The following is a 23,516-nucleotide window of genomic DNA, read 5'->3' on the forward strand; positions in this document are numbered from 1 at the left end:
TAGTTTCCCCTTGCTTTCAGCCGTTCGCAGTACCAGCACAGCAAGGCCGTTTTGGTTATTGTTACAAGGCCAGATCAGTCAATCATCCAGACTGTTGCCCTTGCAACTACTGAAAAGGCTGCTGCCCCTCTTCAGGAACCACACGTTTGTCTGGCCTCTCAACAGATACCCCTCCGTTGTGGTTGCACCTACGGTACGGCTATCTGTATCGCTGAGGCACGCAAGCCTCCCCACCATCGGCAAGGTCCATGGTTCATGGGGGGGGGGGGGGGGCGAAGCCATGACACAAGTAAATGTAAGCAATTAGAAAGAACAAGACCCTTTCCGTTGACTTGTCGCCAAAAATGTTGTGTCTAGACAAGACAGCCTAGACACAATGAGAGGAAGCCGAAAGGCACGCGCTAAGCTAAAGCAGGATGGCGTGAGGTCTGAAACAGGATATGTAATGAATGCTATAAAGAAATGTACGTAGCTTCTGGAATACTTAACTTTAATCCATCCTTTTGGTACATCTGGAGATTGTGGCGATACAAGTGAGACTCTTTAGATACATGCAATGTTACTAATGGCGCCTTGCTAGGTCGTAGCCATGGACTTAGCTGAAGGCTATTCTAACTATCTGCTCGGCAAAGGAGCGAGGCTTCGACAGTGTGCATCGCTAGCTACGTCGTCCGTACAACTGGGGCGAGTGCTATCCCATATCTCGAGACCTGCCTTGTGGTGGCGCTCGGTCTGCGATCACACAGTGGCGACACGCGGGTCCGACATGTACTAATGGACCGCGCCCGATTTAAAACTACCACCTAGCAAGTGTGGTGTCTGGCGGTGACACCACACAATTTACTCGCTTTTTTCTGTCTGCCTCATATATATTCTAATACAATGATTTTAAAAAGTTGCGAATAGCAATGGGAAAAGGAAGGCCTGGGCATTTAAATATCCAGGAAAAATGTTCGTCTTTACTCACAGTTTCTGCCGATTATTCCAATTTCTGGCATCTGGAGAAGCAAACCTCTATAGCTAGTGATGCAACTCTTCAAACTTTCGTAGACAACTGAATTCCTGCCCAAAGTACATAGAGCTGAAAGTCTGGGTGCCATCAATACCCAAGTAATAACACCAGAAAAGCAGCACATTTTTAAATGGAAATATGAAGGTATGCAGTAGAAGGCTGAATAATTCAACTTGGAAACAACATGTTTTTGAAATTAGCCAATTTCCTGTGTGAAGAATAAGATTCTGGCGCCTGTGGGTCTTTGACTGTAAATGGAACCTATGAAATATCCCAGACATATAGCACATTAATGGGAGTGGCATTGATATTACTATTTAATGTAACATGCAGTAAGAATTTTTGACAGCTGCTTCAAACTGTCAATTTACCAGTATTGTGTGACTTGTTAAGCATTTTATGAAAATATTATACGTGAAACCATGTAAAATACGCCAGCAAATGAAATATTGAAACTTAAACAATGGAAACTCCAGGTTAGAGCATCAACAATATAAGAATAAGATAGATTCCTACTCACCATGAAGATGACATGTTGAGTTGCTGACAGGCACTGTGAAAAGACCCATGAATATTGTCTTTAGGCCAGAGTCTTCTTCAGAAAAGAAAACACACACACATTCATTCACACAACCCGGCACACATCTCTCTCTCTCACACACATATGGCCACCATCTCTGACATCTCAGACAGAGCTGCTGGAGATGGCAGCCATGTCTGTGTGAGGTGTGCTTGCTTGTGTGAATGAATGTGTGTGTATTTTCTTTTCTGAAGATGACTTTGGTTGAAAACGAATATGTAAGTGCCTTCTCACCGTTCCTGTGTTGAACTCAATATTTCATCTTAATAGTGAGTAGCAACCTTTTTACTTGTTAATATCGAAACTTAAATATTGATGTAAGAAAAAAATGATAATTGGTAAAAAAAGCATTACATCTTCTGAGTTTCTACATAAATTTTGTTGTCAGTTGTGTTACTATGAGACATAAATGAACTGACTGTGTTGAAGTTGACCCTTATGTAGACTGAATAATATTTTCTTTTACAGTTATATTTTGCATTTTAATTGGTGAATATCTTTTCAGAATGTGGAACACCACAGCTTACTTTCCAGAAACGAATAATTGGTGGCAATGAGGCTTACTTTGGGGAATTTCCTTGGCAAGCACACATTCGCATAGCGGGTTACCAATGTGGAGGAGTGCTTGTCAGTCAGTGGTATGTTGCAACAGCAGCCCACTGTATACATAGGTAAGATGTCTGTATAGGTAACAGGCCATTATTTGAAAATGAGGATCTCAGATAATTACGCAACTTAGTATATGAAAGTCCTCAATTTGTCAAATAAGCAGAAAGATGACTTACCAGTGTAAATAAGAATATATTATACTTACATGATAGAGAAACTTAAGGTAGTGACAGTTACATGTCAGTATTGGTAACATAAATTTTATACACATATCAAGTTATACAATTTTGATGTTAGTTTGAACCACTACATTACTCCTGTTCAGGGTTCTGTTATTTCCCTTGGTAAGTATGTTTTATGAGGGTCACTCCAAAAGAAATGCACACTATTTTTGTAAAAATACAGTTTTCATTCTGCATGTGTGAAAGTTTACAGTGTGTAGATACATCCTTCCTGCTTGTTTTCAAACTTAGTTCAACCTGTTCCCGTGAGTGGTGCTGTCACAGAATGTCTTCAAGATGGTTGCTACATTTGACATTTATCAGAAGCAATGTCTGTCATAGAATTCTTGTGCTGTAAACATCCACAAGAGGTTGGAAAAGGTGTATGGAGATGCTGCTGTCGATCACAGGACAGTTAGTCAGTGGGCAAGAAGGTTACGTGATGAAAGCGGGCACGCAATATTGAGGATTGTCCTCGCAGTGGCAGGCCTCATACTGCACACACTCCAGACAATGTGCAGAGAGTTAATGAATTGGTGACTGCTGACAGACACATCACAGTAAACGAATTGTCACGCTACATTAGGATAGGGGAAGGAAGTGTTTGTAGAATACTGAAAGCGTTGGCGTTAAAAACAGGTTTGTGCCAGGTGGGTTCCCAGGATGTTGATAGTGGCTCACAAAGAAACAAGAAAAACGGTATGCAGCAAACTTTTGGAACAGTACGAGAATGGTGGAGATGAATTTCTTGGAAGAATTGTGACAGGTGATGAAACATGGTGCCATCATTTTTCACCAGAGACGAAGAGGCAATCAATGGAGTGGCATAATGCAAATTCACCCAAGAAAAAAAAATTCAAAACCGCACCTTGTGCTCGAAAAGTTATGGCTATGGTGTTTTTCGATTCCGAAGGGCTCTTGCTTGTGGACATCATGCCAAGTGGAACCACCATAAATTCTGATGCATATGTGACGACACTGAGGAAACTCCAAGCTTCACTGAATTGTGTTCCACCACATTGGGAAAAGCAGGATGTTTTGCTGTTGCACGACAATGCACGGCCACACGTCAGTCAAAAAAACCATGGAAGCGATCACAAAAGACAACACTGAAACACCTACCTTACATTCCTGACTTGGATCCATGTGACTATCATCCCTTTGGGAAACTGAAAGACTCTCTTCATGGAACAAGGTTTGAAGATGATGACTCCCTTGTGAATGCTCCTAAACAGTGGCTCCAACAGGTTGGTCCAGAATTTTACTGTGCTGGTAAACAGGCACTGGTTCCAAGATGGCATAAGGCAGTTGAGAGGGATGGAAATTTTTTGGAGAAAAGAAAATATTGTTCCTAAAGGATGTATCTACACACCGTAAAACTTTCAAACATTTAGAATAAAAGATGGATTTTTTGAAAAATAGTGTGCATTTCTTTTGGAGTGACCCTTGTGTGTCTCACTATCTTTATTACAAAGGGAAATTGAACTGTAATCTCAGTAAGCATTAGGTACACTAAGCCTTGCATTCTATGTTGCTGACACTGCTGCACATCTGAATTCTGCTTTGACAAGTTGTTATTTACATCTCTTCAAATTGCACATTAGATGTAACATGCAGCAACATTCCTGTTGTGAGGCCCAACTGGAGAGTATCGTTCACTTCTCTTACTACAAATTTCAACAGTGTCATAATCTGCAAATAAATAATTTTTTCTTTAAAGATATTTCTACTAACATGAAGACCTCAATAAACCTTGTTTTCAAATTTAGTGGTGCCTCTGTAGCATCTGTACAGAACTTCTCTACTACTCAGCAGTCAAAATGACACCCTGAAGTTAACTAACATTTAAACTGAAAATGCCTGGCTATTTTTAATTGTTTATTTTAATTTTGTCATCTTACATTTCAGTTTCTTCTAGAAAAGGGAACACAGGCTTATTTGTAACTCTCTGTATAACTATAAGTTTTTCCTTCATTGTGTGTCTCAGTTGAATTCTTTAACTTGTCTCCCCCTCAGTTTCTTATTTTCAGCCTTGCATTTTGTTTTCAATATCCTACATTGTTTCAATAAACACTATGTATTTACAATTATTTTTTCTTAATCATTTCATAGTTCTGCAACTGTCACAGTTCATGGTTGTTCTTGCCTGGCATTCTGAAGAAAAAAAAAGAACAAGCTACTAAATTGATAGTGTGTGAAACAAATAATGAGGTTAATAAATTATGTGTCAGAATGATTAGGAAAATGGACTTACATTCAAGAGGTAATAAGTTCAAATTGCAGTGCCATCATCATGATTTAGATATTATGTTGTTTCCCAAACCTTTCAAATGAATACTAGGAGGATGCTAGCAACAAAGTCATGCATAATTCTTTAAGTGAGGTAGTGTTGCACAATGAACACAATGAATAATTTGTATTTAGTAGGATATTAACCCTAACAAAAAATGTTAGTTATGTGAAGAAAGAGAAAAAATTAATATTAGTACAAATTCAATGTGTAAGAAAAATTGTTTTTATTTGTTTCTTGAAGCCTAAGACATTGAAAATATAGTAGATTTCCTGTGTGGGAAACAGTATGAAATCAATGACCTAGCAGAAACTGTTGATATGTTTTTATGACAACGGTTTGCTAGTTTCGATTGCATTGACACCACACAGGAAGTTGGCACTTGAAACTGTTCTTCACTAATTATTTTGAAAAAGAAAGAGTGATAATGGTTGTTTTACAGATAGTTTTGCTTGGAGAATGTAACAATTAATCTCTCAGGCAGCTGACTGCAAATTTTCCTCTTTTGAAGTTACTTGTATAATCTGAAGGCATGATAATCTGTTGCTTTATGAAATGAACTTCAGAATATTTGGACCAGATTTGTATCATATTTAGTACACAAGCCAAGAGAAGATAATATATGAAGCAGAGAGCTTCCATACATAGGTAATTAGATATAATTTTTGTGGAATATTTTATGAAAGAATTTAAATATTATGAAGCTGCTTTTTTAGTTAAAGAAATTCCTACTTGATGCTGACGAGGAACACTGTTTATTTCTTGTACCGTGCACTAATGTGTAATGAAGATTATGTAAGGTACGAGTTACATTATGACATATGAAGTTACTGTGTGAACGTATACGAAAGATGTTAAGATACTTGCATCTGTGTATCACAATTCAGTACAAAATAAAATATAAATAATATGAACCTTCTGTCAGTATCTATGTCAGGAGAGGAGCATAGCAGAAATGCCTAAGAGCAGGGCAGGTGACTACAAAAATTTAAAATCTCACTTTAATCTCAAGCATTTTTTTAATTTTGTAAATTTTTTTTATTAGAATTGTGACACTGTCCTGCTGTTTCCATCATGGCACTGAGCGGAAGTGGTTATCACACTGAACTTGCATTTGGGAGGACAGCAGTTCAAATCACCATTAAGTCATCCAGATTTAGGTTCTACATAATTTCCTTAAGACACTTCAGGCAAAAGCGGGGATGGTTCCTTTGAAATGGCATGGCTGGTTTCCTTTCCCATCGTTCCATAATCTGAGCTTGTGCTCTGTCTCTGATGACTCCATTGTTGACAGGATGTTGAACACTGGTCTTCCGTCCTTTTTATCCATCTTCATATAATGGTGCAAGCTAAGTCATATCATATTACTTCTCCCTATGGCAGATTAGCAGCAAAACAGAGCACAACATATTTACGCAGTTCCAGTAACCACACACACAATATGTCACTAATCATCATTACCCTGTTTCACACTGATACTGTAGTTAACTGCCCATTATGAATTCTGCTAACTATCCCCATTATGCTGACTCATCTTGACAAGATCTACCATTCCCAAACAAACAGCATTTGACACTGCCAACTCAAAATTCATCTTTGTTATTCAAAGATTACTTCTATTCGTAGCTTCCTCAACCACTCTCAGAATTGATCATCACTGATAACTAGACATGTAAATAACATTAAAAATCCCATAAAACCATAACATATGAAGATACTAAAACCTCACAGGATAAAGATGGGAAATCCAAGAACACTAACATTTTCAGGTTTGGAAGAACACCAGTACTTTGTTGCAGTATTTTGAAGCATGTATAAGTTAACAGACTCTGCTTCTTGCAATGTTGCTACTGTATTATACTTCATTGCTATTATATTTTCTCATGTTTATCCCTTAGTGTCTTAATGAAACACTTCAACTTTTTATGTGAAATATAAATGATACACCTAGTCAGGGCTTTTAAAAAATATTCTTATATTTTTTTAAAATTAATTTACCATAGAAGTTCTCATTTGCAACAAAAAAATCCAGCACAAACTTTCTTTAACAGGGCACGACTGAAAGATATAATTGTATTTCTGGGTGAATATGACACACAGAACACTGGTCAGTACATGGAACCCCTTCCAGAAGAAACATTCAGAGTCATAAAGAAAATAATTCACCCAAATTTCCAATTCAGGATTACACAGCCTGACAGGTGAGTTTTGCTTTGGAAGATTATCCTAATGTAGAATAACTAATGTTTTCTGGCATAGACATTATAAATTATGTGGTCTAAACATACAAATTTTACCTATTTTTTACAAAAATGGGAAGTGATTGTTAATGAGATGTTACTTCATTTATGTCATAAATGTGATATATAAAACACCCAGGAAAAGTAAGTTTCAATAACTGTGAAGTCATACTAATGTAATATGTATTTTGCAAAATCACTGCGAAATCATAAGCTCATACAAATGATATATAATAAAGCCCACTTCACCGTAAATATGCTCATGCATGTAAAGTACATATTCCATTGTTGTTTCAGGTTTGACTTGGCTCTACTTAGATTATCACGGCCAGTCTTCTACCGAGAAAACATTTTACCTATATGCCTTCCTAAGCATAATGAAGCATTTATGGGACACACAGGTGTTGTTGCTGGATGGGGAAAAACTGACACAACATATGGTAAGAAGAATGTTTAGTAATCTGAACAGCTAGTATTTACAACAGTATTTTTCCCTTTTAGCTGAAAGTTATGTTACTGACTGTAGTTATCTTCAAATAATAATTTGTTACTGCAACTACACTTCCCACATTTAGTTGATATTCACCAAGAATGAGCCCTTGTTTGAATGGTACTCATTGACTTATTTTTTTACTGGTATTGTTTCTGGGTAACTTATAGTTCAGTCACCCAGCACACTTAGAACACCAATTTTTTTTCAAGATGATAAAAACTATTCCTCAATAGAAAACTATAAATTTCTGTAAGAAGCTCTCTGTTAATCTATACAGATGCAGATGGGTATTATACAACATTGTCCATTTATTCTATCTACATTTATGAAAATAAAGTGATAATCATTCAGTGACTTTGGTCAGTGCACAACACAAGTTCATGCAATTTGATTTGTTGCACATCATTTCTAAAATCTTTGTCTAGTTTCATACAGTATATAACTTCACTTTGTGACTGAATCTACTTTCTACATCATCACTTTATCAGGTTTTACTTTTATTTCTGACGTGTGATGCCTCAGATACAGAGCTCGATCTGTGTGCCACTCTAACAAGCTTCTGAAATGCTTGCTTAACTCCACCTTCTTAGGAAAATGAATCAATGCTATAAATTAAAAGTCAGAATTTTTGGTTAAAGAATGTGTATCATGTAGAGCACTTGATTCCTCTCAGTGCATGATCAGCCATTGTCAAGAAAAATTTCACTTTGCCAGTCACTTTAGGAAAATACTGTATTTGTGTTTTGTAGACATCACACAACTCCATGAGCAGAACTATGTGGCTATTGAATTAATGTTGCAGATGATTGCATGCGTCCACTTATTTGAAAGCTCATTGGAAATAGATGAGACGTGCAAGATGTCCATAATTAAAGTTCCAGTTTCAAAATGCTGTAGAAAGAACACCATTGCTGAAAATGACAAAGAAACATTTAACAAAAATTTTATGAACAGATGATGGTGTAAGCATCTTAACATAAATGGAATTGGCTACAAATGGCAACTGAATCACAGTGTGCTGGCTCTGGTTTGAGTTGCACGTTACACTATCCATATTGTTCAATGTGCATGACTGCCCAAGTTTGACAGTCAACAGTTGCGGCATTGTTGGTTAGGTAAGCCCATCCACCATGGCAAGATTGTACCACATCAGATGAAAAAATTTGTTTTTAATCACCCAGGGAACAAAAACTGCATAACAAGCAAAACAACACTGGTTTGTAATTTTCGTCAGACTGTAGACACAAGACTAGTGTAAGACATGTTCAGTATTCTGTCCACCATTTTCTACCACAAGTTGAAATCAAGAAACAGCTTGTTCCACACCAGATCGGGATGTCTGGAGGGTCATGTTCAGAATTTGTGGCCTTCAATTCAACTATGTTCATAACTGGAGCACTGAACACATCTTTCAGATGCCTCATAGCCAAAATTCAGATGGATTAAGATCAGGTGATCTGAATGGCCAGGCTGTAGGGAAATGATGGTTTATAATTCTAGCATATCTGAAATGCCTCTTCATTGGTTGTGCAAGGTGTGGAGGGGCACCACTTTGCATAAAAATGTTCCTACCCACACATCAATGCTAATGAAGGGCTGGAATGATGTTGGTGTCTAAAAGAATCTCACAGAATTTACCAGTGATGGTATAAGTAGTAGGACCCACATGACTTATCTCCTTGAAAAAATATTGCCCTATGATAATCGATGCCATTAAACTGCACCGCAGAGTCACCTTTATGGAATAAAGTGGTGCCATGTGACGAAGCAAGCTGGGATGATTTTAATTCCCCTCTTGTTTTGGCATCTGCCTCCTTAAATTCATTTTGTTACTTTTAACTATTTGCCATTAGCATACATGAATATAATCTGCATTTTCATAAAAGAGAAAGATTGGCCCTCAGTTTTAATTGAATATAACACCAGATCTAATTTTGTGTTTAGTTTTATGTATGTAATTGATTTTCCTAACTTATTTCGACTGTTCCCAGTTAGTATCTTTCATTATAGGGTGAAATCAGTAATTGTTTCATAACTTAAATTCTATTTTTGACATATAAACAAATATAAATTCTGCACTGATTATAAATGTTTGGAAGACGAAATAGATGATAAAGTACGTATTTGGCTATATTCAAAAACATATTAGCAAAGCCAGCCCTTAATTAATTCCAAAGTAAATAACAGTTTTGTGTACCTATATTTGTTAATTTTATGATTTAAACAAATGATTCGGCTTAACCCTTGTAGTAGAAGAAACTGTTAAAAAGACGCAATCTGTCGATGTATTCAGTTAATTTAATGAGTTAAGTTTTAATTGTAATTTCTGTAAATTTAACTTCAAAAAATGTGTAATTTCAGTACTGATTATTGTGATGACATATAAGCACGAATTTTGGTCACAAGGCAGTCAGTACACAGCTGAGTTTCAGAGAAGAAACCTGTGTTGGTTATAACAACAACAATGCTTCAAATTAACTGTGGAATAAGTGTTAAACAATTAGGCTTTGTGTAAAAACAGTGACAATGTCTGCTCCATACATACCTGATTGTTCTCCAAGAACTGTGAATTTTTTGGTTAGGTTTTATTGCTTGTAGATGTTCAACAAGAAACTATTGTAGCAGTATGTGGAGTTTCACCTGAAAACTATTAATGAGACTTGTCAAAGATTAAACAATAGTGCACTCACCATATAACTGTGTATTATTGGGGGGGGGGTTGTGAACAGTGAAATTAAAGTACTGTAAAACGTAACTGTGCATCTGTCAGCTTCATAATTTTCAGTAGTCAATGTCGCGATCCACAACCCATTTTTTCAGCCAGTGTAGCAACACAGTATGATGACACCGAGAACAATCAACGATCAATGAAATAATAAAAGTAGATGGAACTGCCACAACCAGTTGATGTGCATGTAGATTTTCTGTTGCCCATGTTCTGGAATTCTGCATAAATGGCATATCCTTAGAGATGTAAATGAGCTTCACCTGTTCACAGAATGTTCCATGGTGATTCATTGTGGACTTCCATGCAAGCAAGAAATTCCAGAGTGGAGGTTTATCTTGTTGGTAGATCAACAGGAAGCAACTCCTGAACATAGGTGATTTTGTATGGATAGCAATGCAGGATATTTTGTATGATTTTCCATGCTCACAGGCATGTCAAATATTTGGGCAATTCCCCTTGCACTGCATGTTTGCACAGCACTGCTTGACCCCTGCAATGTTATGATTATATTGTTGACAGACATTGAATCAACTGCTTTCCTTCCTCTGCCATATTGCACCTCAAAAGAACCTGTCTGTTCAAATTTTGAAATATGTTTCTCCAGACCCTTAGCAGACATCAGACCAATGCCTTTTTTCATACCCATGAGCATCCAGAACTTCTGCAGGGTGCTGGTGCACAGACATTGTTCTTGAAAAGAGCTTTACCAGCAGTGCTCAATCCTTCATGGAGATGGTCATGTTGGGTTTCTCAGATCCAAACTGAGGAACAGCCATGTGCAGTGCATATATTGGTATGCATATTCTGACACTTACAGTGCCATCTGTTAATCAAATTTTTGTTTACAGCATTACAAGATTGTTTAGTGTGGTGTAACAATCTATGTGGACCTGGATGTAATGGTTCTGACAGAGTGATTATTGTATTTGTTTTTGGCACATAGCATGCAAGTATAGGGAAGCTCAATGGCACATCAAATACATTTAGGTGACATTTCACATGGCTTGACAACTGACAGATTAAATTCTGATCAGTCAGCATTACATAAGCTGAGAGTTTGATGACAGTGGTAATGTCATTTCTAGGTTTTTAGGAACATTCAGGGAGGGAGGAAATGTTCAAAAGTAGTACAGCAAAGTCAGTCATGAACTAGAACAAGTGTATTGTCTTAATCACCCATTTCCATCCAGTCAGTACAGTACAAGTACTGGTCTAAGGCCTTGTAGGTCATACATGGTCAGTTTTTGATACACCATTTATTTGAATCATTGGGTCACATATCATTGTGTTGCAAAGGCATCTTCTACAGCACACATTTTTGTCAGTCTCATGTTCTTTCATGAATCTTGCAGATCCTTTAAAATACAGACAGGAATGAAAATATAACCTTGATGTTATTTCTCAATGAATAGTATTAATACTGATAATTACATACACTGAAGCACCAGAGAAACTGGTACATACATACATATTCAAATACAGAGATATGCTAACAGGCAGAATATGGCTCTGTGGTTGGTAATGTGTATATAAGACAACAAGTATCTCGTGCAGTTGTCAGATTGGTTACTGCTGCTAAAATGGCAGGTTATCAAGATTTAAATGAGTTTGAATGTGGTGTTATAGCTGGTGCACGGGTGATGGGAGACAGCATCTCTGAGGTAGTAATGAAGTAGGGATTTTCCTGTACAACCATTTTACGAGTGTACCATGAATATCAGGAATCTGGTAAAACATCAAACCTCCAACATCGTTGTGGCCAAAAAAAGATCCTGAAAAAATGGGACCAACAATGACTGAAGAGAAAAGTTCAAGGTGACAGAAGAGCAACCCTTCCTCAAAATGCTGCAGATTTCCATGCTTTGCCATCAACAATTGCAGCATGTGAACCATTCAACGAAACATCACCGATATGGCCTTTTGGAGCTGAAGGTCCACTAGCGTCCCCTTGATGACTGCACAACACAAAGCTTTACACAACTCCTGGGCCTGTAAACACTGACATTGGACTGTTGAAGACCGAAAACATGTTGCCTGGTCAGACAAGTCTTGTTTCTAATTGTATCGAGCGGATGGACAGGTATTGGTATGGAGACAACCTCATGAATCTATGGACCCTGCATGTCAACAGGGGACTGTTCAAGCTGGTGGAGGCTCTGTGATGGTGTGGTGTATATGCAGTTGGAGTCATATGGGACCCCTGATATGTCTAGATATGACTCTGGGAGGTGACACATACGTAAGCATCCTATCCCAGCAGGATGATGCGACACCTCACACATCCATAATTGCTGCAGAGTGGCTCCAGGAACACCCTTCTGAGTTTATACACTTTCACTGACCAAGACTCCCCAGACATGAACATTATTGAGCATATCTGGAATGGCTTGCAACATGCTGTTCAGAAGAGATCTCCATCCCCTCGTTCTCTTACGGATTTATGGACAACCCTGCAGGATTCATGGTGTCGCTTCCCTCTAGCACTACTTCAGACTTTATTCAAGTGCATGCCATGTAGTGTTGTGGCACTTCTGCATGCTCATGGGGGCACTACATGGTATATTTTTTTCCTTTATTAAAACAACCATATATGTACATAAGCACAAAAACAAAATAATGAAGTGCTGGAACTGTTTCAACACGAATTGTATCCTACAATAGACTGAAGAACACATTTCAATATAGTGCCATTTGTAAGCTTACAAAATAGAACAAAAATAGTAAACTGACAATAGCCTCTTCAGTCCAGACAGAGACATAGAACCAAAATGCAAACATATATATAATTGACTGTCTTAACTAGAATGACAGTTCTGTCATTTGATTCATAACCGTCCAAACTCAAAGCCATTTGGAGCATACAAACGGATAACAAGAGATGCACAGGAACATAAATTAATGAAAACGTGATAATGAAGTTAATAACACCATTGAGAAGTCTGGAGCAGTCCTAGGAACAGGTGTAACCCCTTATTCGTTGTGTATTTTGTTCGCTACATAGTCTTGCATGTGATTTGTGTCCTTACCCACATTGAGAATTACCCTACGCCTTGTTTTTCAAAAATTATGTCTAACATGTTAGCAAACATCTTCCTGAAATTTGGGTAACGTTTCATCTTCCAGCATGCCGTTCTCATGTAAGCCTCGAAACTAATGAGATTATCTTCACTATTGTGGATGATGATATATGTCACAAACTGTCCTAATAGCCACATCACGGTGTTGTTCTTGGTAGCGGGAAAATGTTCCGTGTCCGGCCAGAGCAGGATGTCGGTGCAGTGGCTGGCTGGGCTGCTGCGGGTAGTCAGGCCCAGCCCCTGCTGCACCCATTTCCAGTTAATGAGATGACCGCCACAAGTGAAGCAATCGCGTAAGGTTTTGACCAGACCACAGCGGACGCATTTATCACTGTCACTTAAACCGATTATATGCAACCTTTCATTAGTGGGTACAACATCGTTTACCACTATATACCATGTGGACGCCACTTCAACAGTGTGGACAGTTAAACTTACGTTGTCCCAAACTGCCTTCCAATGAACACTCGGGTATTTAGGTTCAATGGGATTCTGGACTATTGGAGATGTCCATCTTTTTAATAACAGGTGCGTCGTCGGTAAATCCTGCGTGAAATAATGTCCATCAATATAGCTTACTTCAAGAAAAAACTGCTTGACATGTCGTAGTTTGTAATGTATTTCACCTACATCAATGGGTGGGTGCATATCGGTAGGTTGTAAGGTTCGGAAGAGCCAACTGGTTACGCTGAGAGGTTCCTTGTCCAACAAATGGGTGATTCGTTTAGTATATAACGCAGTACACTTTCGGTTAATGTCAGGCATGTTGAGTCCGCCGGCCTGTCTGGAAGACGTCAGCGTGGTGTATTTCACTTTGAACAGATGCCCTTGCCAGATAAATCTATTAGAGAGATTCATCACGTGTTTGGCCTGCATCTTGGGGACTGGAAATAGTTGGGCCATATAGTATGCTTTACTGAATATATAACTGCTGAGGAGTTGTATGCATTGGAGAATGTTAACAAACCGCCAATTGTTTTCATAGATGGCACCTTGCATTTTATTGGTGACCTGCTTCCAATTTTTTGCATTCATTTTTAGCGAGCATTTGTCGATAATCATCCCCAGAGTGGTGTGGGCTTCGACACGCTTCGCCTAAGGTATAATAACTGCATCGAATCCTTGAATGTTGACAAAGGTGCATTTACCGGCATTGATTTTAGCACCAGAAGCACGACAGTACTCGTCTACCACGGTGGTATTAGACAGATGTACCAGTTTCTTTGGCTCTTCAGTGTAAGAACAGGTGGTAGTTATGAAGACTGAAAATTCAGATTAATTGTACTTGAATGGTCTGTCCATCAGATGTTTTAGTAGTTTAGTTCTTTTTTTTTTGCATGTTCTGTGGATCACATTTGTGGCAACTTGTATGATATGGAATGTGTCATTGGTGAACCCAATAATATACATTTTCTCTGCAAAAATGGGGCTACAAGCTGGCCATTTACAAAATTGGAATGTTTTGTTTTAATCTTAACTTACAACCAAATTTGAAAAATGTAATCCAACCCCATACACACTATCTACTCAGAAATTCATATATGGAATAGAATGAGTTATCAAGTGCAAATGATATTCAGTTTAATCATAGGCGGCAGGCTTTCACAGCCAGTATTTGTATTATTGCTGATATTTGTTTTATGGGCATTAGGTCTAGGTCCAAGGCATAGTTCCCTGCCTAATATTTCATCTTCCAGTGCTAGAGATGTACTACTTTCTGAGCCATTAAAGCCTCTGATGATATCTCCAGCATTGTAAGACAAAAACTTAATTATAGAATTATGCCTTGGACCATGGCCTAATCATAATACAAATATCAGCAATAATGATTGGATTTTGTTTTTGAAACTTTCATTATATGCCAACACATTTAATTTGCAAGGAAGGTAGTCAAATATTTATATGGCTGCATACTTTGCTCCTTTCTGTGCAAGAGTAACATTAAGTTGTGATTAGTGAAGGCTGTTCTTGTTGTTAGTGTATATTTATGGGTGCTACAATGATTTTCAAATAATGCCTGATTCTTCAAAACAAATGTCATGAAAGAGTAAATGCACTTTGATGCTGTTTTTAGTGTGCCTATCTTTTAAACAGTTATCTTTCTGATGTTCAAGGATAGACATTAAACAATATTTTTACACCATGTTTCTTTGCTGGGAATATTACAAGTCTATATCTGGAATTTACCCAGAGAATTGTTTCATACTACTTCAAAGAATGAAAGTATCCAAAGTAGGCTTATTTTTGTGATGCTTTTATCACCAGAATTAAAAATAATATACAGGAAAATATTGCTGAACTCTAGCATTTGACAAAATCTGTAATACATAATTTCCAACTCATGTTCCAATCAGTCTTCACACCCAGAAATGCTCAACGATAAGTTTTACATGTTTCCTTTCCTAATTGTTCTATTGCTATTGATGATGATATGACTGGTGCTGTGTAGACCTGAATGAATTGTGTTTTTCTATGTTAAGTGGTACCAGGAACAGATCAATAATACTTTTGAATATTTCACTTATTGTTCATTCTGTTGTTGCTGCTCTGTTGGCTTTTATTATTGCACTTGCACAATCAGTAAAATGCAGAGTCATGTGCATATAGTGTAGAGGTGGCGGGTGGTGAGTGAATTGCCTGCTGGCAGGTCATGATGGAATGCTATTTCCCACCTGAATGTGGGTTGTGGGGGTAGTGGAGATTGGAATTGTATGGCAGACCATCAATAAAACAACTCTAGGTTCAAAAGTCTTTTATTCATGTCAATTAGGGAGATGTAATTGTAGCAGGAGAGAAGGTTGTTGTTTTCTATGACATGGTAGGCCATGGTCACATGGTATGCTGGTGTCAGCAGTTGCTCACCAGGCCAACACTTGCTGGTGGCAGTGGCTGCTGGCATATCATACACTTCAGGTTATTACTGAACACAATGATCATCTGAGAGTGAGGATCTAAATTGAGTGGTCTATACATAAACCAGACTGGCTAGTGTTTTCCACCATGGCAGCACTTCAGTCTGGAAATCATAACAGGCTGGAGCCCTACCACTGTTGTAGAGTGTCCCAACTTTGGCTTTCAGATGTTCTACACCACCAGCATGCTGACCAAGTGTTCTTGCATTCTGAATATGTCTCTTACTTCACAGCACCTTGCTTTTGTGCTGACAGGCACTTCTCCCCCTGTGACATTGATCTGCTGAATTGACACTGGGCAGTCCATTACACCAGACTAGGTCATGGTGCAACAATAACAAGAACATGAGCTATCCTAGAATTGATCTCTGTGGAAAACCAGTAGTAATTTGTCTCCATTCAGAAGAATATTCATCACATGGGCTGCATGAGCTATCTAACATGCCCCTTATCTTCCTATGAGTTAAATGTGAAATGAACCACATACTCATAATACCTCAAAAATCATGAACTGCAAAAGAATACTGTGATTTGCACAGGCACATGCCTTTAACAGATTACAAAAATTTCCAGTAGGAGAGATCTTGTCATTAAGATATTTTAAAACATTGTCAGTGAAATGGTAGATTACATGTTCAGTGAACTGGCCCTTCTGGAATCCAAATTGTGACTGACCCAGAATCTGCAGATGTGCTCAGTCATTCTTAAACACATTACCTTTTTCGAAACTTTTGAGAAGATAGCTGATAGTGCAACAAGTTGGTATTTATTAATAATGTCCTGCTATCTATCTTGCAAAGGGGTATAAGACATGGCACGCTTTAGTCTGTCTAGAAAGATATCTTTTAAAGCGATGCATTAAATATATTGTTGAGTACAGAAACTACATCAAAGCTATTGCTTGAAATGTTACCCACTCCATGACAATTTTTGCTTGACTTAATTATGTTGCTGATTTCAGTGAAAAAAGTTGGAGCGATCTCAAATTAACTGAACGCTAGAGGCACTACTTGTCACATATACTGCAATTCTTTTTCTTTTCAGCTGGTTGTACCACATTTGCTTTTAAGAGACTTAATTATTTTGCTGACTCCAGTGGAAAAAGTTGGAGCAATCTCAAATTAACTGAATGATTGTGGCACTGGTTGTCACACATGTTGCAGTTCTTTTCCTTTTAAGCTGACTGCACTGAGTTTCTCAGTTACATTTAGAAAGTAATTGTTAAACATACTTGCTACATGTTTGAAAGCATGGACCATTTGGTCATTATATTTAATTACAAGATTGCCATGGTCCCTAATAGAGTTTTCCCATTATCCTCCTAACTACAGTCCATATTGCTTTGATTTTGTGTTAAGAATTATTAATCTCTGACATGACATTAAAGCTTTTATGATTTAAAAAAAAAATCTTTCTCCATATACAACAATACCTACTGTAATATGAAAGCAGTTGCACGTCTTTGCTTATTATGATCATTAAGTATGGTTCTTTCTTTCTGCTACACGATGCTTTAAAATGCTTTTTGTTATTGACAGTTTCTTTGATACACTACTGCTGCCATCTTTTAGTTTTTGTTGGGAAACAGTCAATTAAAACAGAGAGGAATATATTACAAATGCTTTAAATTTAAAATTTACATTTGCTGTCTCATATCCCTCAGTGCTTTGCAGTTTTCTTCTATAGGTTTCTATTGAGACTTCAGTAACTATTCTAATGGTTTTCTCAGTTAACACACATTTTATAGCTGTCATATTGTCAGTTATGGCTAAATGGTCATCATAATCTAATAACCTATTTAAAACTGGATGAACACTAACATTGTCGTTTGTATCCTCAGATAGACTGCCTCATCAAAAATGTCTGGACACACTTATGTAATGCAGAATTTACCACTAGACTTTCCACTGTAAAAGAAGGTAGGGGGCATTGTGTTGTCAGTAGAGAAGACGTAACAGCAGAATGGGTTACTCAGGAAAGCTCAGTGACTTTGGACAGAGAAGTCAATGGATGTTACCTGAGCAACAAATTCATCGGTGATATTTCAACCTTTCTAAATCAGCCCAAGTGAGACTTTGCTGATGTGGCTGTGAAGCGGAAACATGCAGCAACCACCACAGCTAAACCAAGGCTAGGCAAGCCTCATGTAATTAGAGACAAGGACTGTTGAGCATTGCGGAGGGTAGTCCCAAAAAATTACATGAAATCAGTGGAAGCCATCACTCATGAGTTTCAAAGTGCTACAAGCAGTCCAGCTAGGACAATTACTGTACATAGGAAGATAAAAAAGATGGGTTACAGTGGTCAAGCACCTCCTCATATGCTTCACATTTCTGTAGTAAGTGATAAGTGATGCATGAAGTAGTGTACAGAGAGACTTCACCGGACAGTGGATGACTGGAAATTAGCTGATTTGAACTGATGGTCTGATCAAAGGGTTTGGAGTTTGTGAATCCCTGGAGAATTTTGCCTGCCCTCATGAGTAGTGCCAACAGTTAATTAGGGAGGCAGTGATCTTACAGTATGCAGGATGTTTTTTGTGGTTAGATTGTGGTCCCCTTACTGCACTTACAAAAACTCTAAATGTGGAAGAATGTGATCACAATACAGCAATGTGTACTGTGTACAGCAGAGGAATGATTGGGAGACACTGATTGTTTCTATCAGCATGACAGTACACCCTATCATATGGCAGCATCTGTGAAACAATGGTCTGTGCACAATAATATTCCATAAGTGCACTGGGCTGTTCAGAATCCCAATCTGAACCCAATGAAATATCTTTGGGATGAGTTACAATGTTGACTTCACTACAGACCCCAGTGCCCAACATAACCAATAACCACCGTCTTTGGTTTCAGTTCTTGAGGAAGAATGGGCTCCCATTCCTCCACAGACATTCAGACACCTCATTGAAAGTGTTCCCAGCAGAGTTCAAGCCGTAATAAATGTGAAGTCCTGACACACCCCATATTAATATCAGATAATGGATGTCTTTATAGTTTTGATGAGATAAGGTACATAACACTTAACTGCCATCACTTATGCTCACATTAGAGGGCCACATGGTCACCTGGTACTGGTTTTACACCATCTGCAGCACTCCAGCTAGCACAATGGCTGTGATTTAAAAAAAATGGACTACAATAGCCAAGCAGCTCCTCATATGCACACATTTCTGTGGTCAGTGCTAAATTATGCTTGAGGTGGTGTAAAGAGTGACACTGTACATGAGTGATGAATCAGACTGTACCATGTTACAGACGAATGGAAGGGTTTGAGTTTGGTGAATGCCTGGAGAACATTACCTACCACCACATGTGGTATTAACAATGAAGTACAGAGGAGGCGGTGTTATTTTATGGGGCTGTTTTTTGTGATGATAGCATGGTCCCCTTGTTGGGCTTAAGAAAATGCTAAATGCAGAAGGATATAAACACATTTTACAGTACTGAGTAAAGTAGAGGAAGAGTTCTCAGACAATGATTCTATGTCTCATCATGACACTGTACCCTGTTATAAAACAGGATCTATGAGGCAATTATTTGTGGAAAATAACATTTCTGAAATGGACTGGACTGCCCATAGTCCCAACCTGAAGCTAATGAAGGCGAGTCAGAACATCAACTACACTCCAGAACCTAATGCTAGACACAACTATATTCTCCAGTTTCAGTTCTTGAGGAAGGCTGGGCTGTCTTCTCCACAGACATTCAGACACCTCATGGAAAATCAAGCCATTATAAAGTTGGAAGGTGGAAATACCTTATATTAATGTCCATTAATAGGTGTTAGAATACTTTTGATCAGATAGTGTGCAAAAATGTTGTTAACAATGAATACTTTAAAATAATACAATTAAAATATAATTTTTACAGTTTTCTCACTTGTATTTCTAAAAAATGGAGTAAAAGTAGGCACAGAAATTTAAACATCAGCTGAAGGTATTAGACAATCATCTTCTTCTAGTAATCATGGTAAGACAGAATTTAAATTATATGGATTACTGTTTTCACATTCTCTTCATTGAAATAGGCTGTAAGAAATGGTTGGATAGTTCAGTTGGTAGGAGCATTGTCCACAAAAGGCAAGGTTCTGGGTTCAAATTCCCTTTTGGGTCAAATATTTATTCTGTTGGGAAGTTTCAATACAAAGTGTACACTTTGTTGCAGGAACTTATTAGCATACTTATTTCATCAAAACTGAGCACATGCTCTTGTTGTGGCCTTGTGTTTTGCAGTTACTGATGTGTTTACCTGATCTAAGTGTATATGCTGTATACATCTGATGTAGCAATGTCAAATGTAAAGTGGAATTAATTTCTTATGCAGAATATGTTGAATATACTACGGTGTGGAGTGGTCTTGGTGGATTTCAGAATATCTTTGGGCTTTGCAGTATGTTTCCTAAAAATCATGGTAGCTTGAATAATGGATGATCCTGCACGTGGAAGAAGAGCTACATACTGACCTCCTTGTAAGAAGTTTTAGTGCTCTTTTGTTTACAGGTTATATTTGATCAGTCTTCGAACAGTAATTTCTCTGGAATATGCTTTCACTTGATCCTTTCTACATCTACAGCCACATCCACATACCTACTCTGTGAACAATTGTAAAATTCAGAGCAGAGGGTACTTACCATTGTATAATTTGTTAGGATATCTTCTCGTTTCAGCTGCATATGAAGCATGGGAAATATGTCTGCTTACAGGCCTCTGAGCATGCTCCAATAAGTCTTAATTTGTCTTCATGGCTCCCACAGGAGCAATACATTGGGGACAGGAATATCTCTAGAGAGTATATGTGGGGCCGCAGTATCAGGAATGGTGTCTGTTCTTTTGGACATGACTGAAACAACAGACACTGCACATATGGGAATAAGTCTAAGTTATTCACTTAACACTGGTTCTTGAAACTTTGTATGTAGGCTTTTGATAGATAGTGGCATGTCTTCTGTTATTTGCCAATTCACGTTTTTAGGTATTTCTGTGACATACTCCTGTGAGCCAACAAAACTGTCACCATTCATGACTCCCTTCTTTGTGTAGGCTTAATATCCCCCGTTAGACCTCTTTTATATGGGTTGCACACTGTTGAGCAGTATTCTAAGACAGGACAGACAAGTGATTTGTAAGCAGTCTCCTTTGTAGAATAACTGCAATATCCCAGGATCCTACCAATGAATGATATAGGCTGTGAGCTGCCTTACCTCCAATTAAGCCTATGTGATAATTACACTTGTGTATCTAAACTGCTGCCATCCAGGGTGGCCGAGTGGTTCTAGGCGCTACAGTCTGGAACCACGCGACGCTATGGTCACAGGTTCGAATCCTGCCATGGGCATGGATGTGTGTGATGTCCTTAGGTTAGTTAGGTTTAAGTAGTTCTAAGTTCTAGGGGACTGATGACCTCAGAAGTTATGTCCCATAGTGTTCAGAGCCATTTATCTAAATTGCCAAAGTGGTGTACACTTCAGTGACGAACACAGTATTATACTCTGTGACAGACATAAAATTTTTTAGGTTTAGTTCTATTTGTGATCTGGAGTATCGGATGCTTTCATTCTTATCATTGGCATGTGAGGCCCATACCCTTTACTGGGCATGTACAGACTTAATACTTTCAGTATTAAAATAAGTTAATACAATTGAAAATTTTATCCTGGAATTATTAAAAGAAGGTAAAAGTAATGTATGAATTCATGGTCTTGCAGTGATATGAATTAATAAAAATTTATTGAGCTTCCAGCCATGTCAGGTGGTTAAAATCTCAATGAATGTTAAAGTAAAAGTAAATGTGGAAAACTCTTGTGCTGTTAGTGTTATGAGTGCTGTCTTTGTCAACCTTCCAGATCAAACATTAAAAATGTGCATAGCTTGAAGAAGCCACTATGTCATTAATGTCGTGTTTGCCTGGTGGTTTGCTTGTACTGAACTGAGTGATAACAACAGTTACAGGTTTGTAGTGGACACCACTTATGAGAAAAAGAGTCATAGTACATACAGAAGCATTTATCACTTCCACTTTTGTAAGTACTCAGTACAAAGCTCGAGGCACAAGTTTTCTACTAGCAGTACATGAAGGAAGCATGTCCCCACCCTTCTTATGCCCTTTTCTTACTGCACCACTCATCTTCCCATTGTAGAATGTGTGTTGGATACAGCTTGATTCCTCTACATCTTGTACTCCACTTTGTCCCAAATCAAGAAAACTTTACAATTGGTAGCTTAGCATCCAAATTATGTTGGTTATAAAGAAAGGAGAAATTGTCACTTAGATATGGTAGGGAACTGTATGCATGGCTGCAGCTGTAATTTTGATCTGTTCGTAGAATGGCATAATGCTTTGTCTAACATTTCAACTTATAAATTGAATGAAGTAAGACTAACCAGAGATTTAAATATAAAATTTCTGAAGCGGCCTTATTTTAACATAATACTAAAGTAATTCTGAAATGGAAATTGGAAAAATACACTCTATACTAGTGGTATAAATTTTAAATTTGATGTATTCTGTGATGTAATCATAGGCTACTTCAAAAACTGTAGTTATAAAACATTAATCTGCAGCTCCTGCACCCCAGGTTACAAATTGTAACAGATTACTGTGTGGAAAGAAGAGCAAGGAATACTTTTGTTTGCTACTGATGATCACAGGCTTAAATCAAATTATGAACTGGTTCAGAAAATTCAAACAAAAGTCTTTAGAACATCAAAACATACTGTATATTACAAATGATCTCCTCTAGTGATGAGGCAACAAGATGATAACTATCTGGAACATAATGTGGAATGAACAAGGGGTACAAAGATTTTTTTTAGAGCATAATGTCATGATCAAAGATAGAACCCAAATTATAAACATTTTCTAAAGTTTCTGAGAAAAATGTTCCAAACTAAGCCTGAATTTTTCAGTCTTATGAAAATCTCTAAAAAGTAAATATTTTTGTGCTTGTGAAGAAACCAGTAGCAAAATAATTCAATGTTGTTCAGATGAGCTATGTAGTAAACTAAGTTAAATGTGTAATGAATATTTACACTGTGGGATTTTCCTAGGCAGAATTCAATATGCTGTCGGCAAGCCATTTAATCTTCAGGCAGGCGCACCTATTTATAAAGTGTGTCAATCACAAATAACATTGTGTTGTACCATTCTATTATTGTTTTATAATTACAAGCCTGTACTTAATCCTTCACTACAGCTTCAGCTAACACAATAGTAAGTTGCATTGTCATATGTCCAAATGAGCAGCAGTAATATAAAATAAACAGCAAGCTAGGTAGAAAAAAAATTACGATCTGTGCAAGAAAATGGTCCAGATTCTGAGCTAGCAGCACAATTCCACAATGAGGCAG

The 23,516-nt window shown here is 37.7% G+C and overlaps 1 protein-coding gene across 1 annotated transcript in view; it reads left to right on the forward strand.

Moving 5' to 3' along the window:
* Positions 1 to 23,516, forward strand: part of LOC124555400 (serine proteinase stubble) — a 221,380-nt gene that overhangs the window by 182,937 nt on the left and 14,927 nt on the right. The window contains exons 5-7 of the mRNA XM_047129296.1: positions 2,098 to 2,263; positions 6,764 to 6,913; positions 7,250 to 7,392. Coding sequence (XP_046985252.1) covers positions 2,098 to 2,263; positions 6,764 to 6,913; positions 7,250 to 7,392 — 459 coding nt within the window. The remainder of the gene's footprint in view (positions 1 to 2,097; positions 2,264 to 6,763; positions 6,914 to 7,249; positions 7,393 to 23,516) is intronic.

The sequence above is a fragment of the Schistocerca americana genome, chromosome X (assembly GCF_021461395.2).
Source record: "Schistocerca americana isolate TAMUIC-IGC-003095 chromosome X, iqSchAmer2.1, whole genome shotgun sequence".
NCBI lineage: Eukaryota > Metazoa > Arthropoda > Insecta > Orthoptera > Acrididae > Schistocerca > Schistocerca americana.